The sequence below is a fragment of the Pygoscelis adeliae genome, unplaced genomic scaffold (genome assembly GCF_000699105.1).
Source record: "Pygoscelis adeliae isolate BGI_AS28 unplaced genomic scaffold, ASM69910v1 Scaffold38, whole genome shotgun sequence".
In the NCBI taxonomy this organism is placed as follows: domain Eukaryota; kingdom Metazoa; phylum Chordata; class Aves; order Sphenisciformes; family Spheniscidae; genus Pygoscelis; species Pygoscelis adeliae.
This window is the reverse complement of record NW_008825614.1, coordinates 13990500-13992652: the sequence shown is the minus strand read 5'-3', so window position 1 is coordinate 13992652 and position 2153 is coordinate 13990500. Positions and strand designations below refer to the sequence as shown.

The following is a 2153-nucleotide window of genomic DNA, read 5'->3' as shown; positions in this document are numbered from 1 at the left end:
AAGTAGCTGGTACATGCAGCAGCATGGCACGTGTGATCTACCTTGAGGGTGATCAGATGGCCCCAGCCAAAAACTAGGACATAAGTGTTTGCCAGGAGGGATTTCGGAATGGACGCTGCATCCTAAGTAAAGCCAGGTAATGAGACAAGCGCACAATCTGTCATTGTTGTCTGCAGTGTTTCTGGCTTCTAAGGGCAGCTCTCTTCGAAAAGTCCCATCTCAAAATCACCAGCCCAAACTCTCGGATAACATCACACAATCCCAGAATGGTGGAGGTGGGACGGGACCTCTGGAACTCATCCAGTCCAGCCACCCTGCTCAGAGCAGGGTCAAGTCCCTCTGCTAGGCATGTTGAAAGACAACTAGTATTTGAGCTAAAATTTCTCATTTATACTAACTCTCGTGTTTTCACACATATGAACTCAAGAAAATTTCCATTCAGCCATCTCAGATATTCAGGTCTTTCATACATTTCAGCATTTTTCTGACTGCTCCGAACATGTATTGGCATACTAAAGAGGCTTTATTTTAAAAATTCAAGCTTGTTTTGGAAGCATCGTCAATAAACACAACTGTACTCAGTAGACTTGGTTGTGAAATAGGAAGTTACAGATGCTTGTAAATTATTTGTGGCACCTCATGAGAATTACAAATTTGAAAAGTATTTATCAGCACACAATCTTTTCATAAGCTAAGGAAAGCAGGATGAGAGTACTAGTATCTGTTGCTATCGTTGCTGTTAGCAGTTGGCCACACCACCCGAATCCTCACAAAAAGTAGGACAACACCAAAAAAAAAAGTAGGACATTTAATTACTCCACACCACCTGGAACATTCAGCAGCACATCAAGTGCATGTACTCAGCACACTGAGATGCACTGGACAGATGAACCTGGAATATTTAAGTGGGAAGTGATGGCTACTGGATGAGAGTGTGCCTGAAATATTCATCAGGAGCTGATCATTTAATGTTTTTCTTAGAAAAACAAATCCCAAATCTTCTACTCTACAATATGAAGGGAAAAGAAAATCCAAAACATAGCAGGGAAACTAATCCATAGGGTTTAATCGGCTTTCCTTATCACTAACAGCAGAGTGTCTTCTGGACCATCTTCTGCATCAACTTGATTTTTGCAGAACAGACTTTTGCATACCCAGAGTCCCAAATTTGGCCTCAAGCAGCCCCCTTATGTTACTATTCACATCCCATCCGGACATCATTAAGCAGATGGATTTGGGGAAGCTTTTTACAGAAAAGCCATTTTATTGACTTTGACATTTTTGTAAATGTTCAGATTTTGCTGAAAATGGCATTTTGTAAGAGGGAAAAAACATTCTGAGAAAAAAATTCTGTCCAGCCTTATGTTCATTATCCTGACCTGCTGGTCCCTGCCAGACTGTGTCCTTGTCGTCCCGGGTCCACAAGCCCGGCTCCCTGTCAAGAGGAGGGCAGTGGTCTACAAAAGCAGCATTGCTTCCTCACACCACTTATTTAGCCAAAGGTTCATTTTGAATGGCCCGCCATCTGTCTTCCCTTCTCATAGGACAGGATCTCTTTGAGTATTACCCATGCATGCCTCCACTCGGCACTTCTGTGAAATCTCTGAGGCTGTTCACCGTCTTTCAGGCGTCATGGGAAGCCATGGCCTGAGTTAATGCTAGAAGGGGCCACCATCACTAGGTTGTCCCAAAGCTTTTCCCATCGTGAGCTCAGGTCTTGCCACTTGGTCGTGTCTCCGCCTTTCCCTGGCAGGACGCTGATGCTGTTCACAGCTGTATGGCATCCTTGCAAGGATGGCCTGCTTTCCATGCATCGCTGGAGACATTTCCCTTGGTGCACATGGTCATCCCGTTGGTGGGGCTTAAACAGCAAACCCCAAACAGTACTTCCTAGCCAACTTTTCTTCTAGACGAATCTTCAGAAATATTTTCTGGTTGTTTTTTTGGGGGAGCACCTTGGATATTTCTATCAGTGTGAAAAACCACCTAGCCACTTTTGTCCTTTGCTACGCAGAAAGCCTACTGCTCCCCTTGCTCCTGGTGGTGGCTGGGGCTTGCTGCCAAGAGCCCATGGCGGCGGGTCGCCTCGCAGGCTGGAGGACGACCACGCAGCAAGGCTGCGAGGGCCGGGACACGCGTGGGTGTGAAAACAC

General features: G+C 45.6%; 1 protein-coding gene across 1 annotated transcript in view; it reads left to right on the top strand.

The window, feature by feature from the left end:
- Nucleotides 1-2070: 2070 nt before the first annotated feature.
- AGK (acylglycerol kinase) overlaps nt 2071-2153 on the top strand; it is a 36789-nt gene continuing 36706 nt past the window's right edge. The window contains exon 1 of the mRNA XM_009333040.1: nt 2071-2137. Coding sequence (XP_009331315.1) covers nt 2071-2137 — 67 coding nt within the window. The remainder of the gene's footprint in view (nt 2138-2153) is intronic.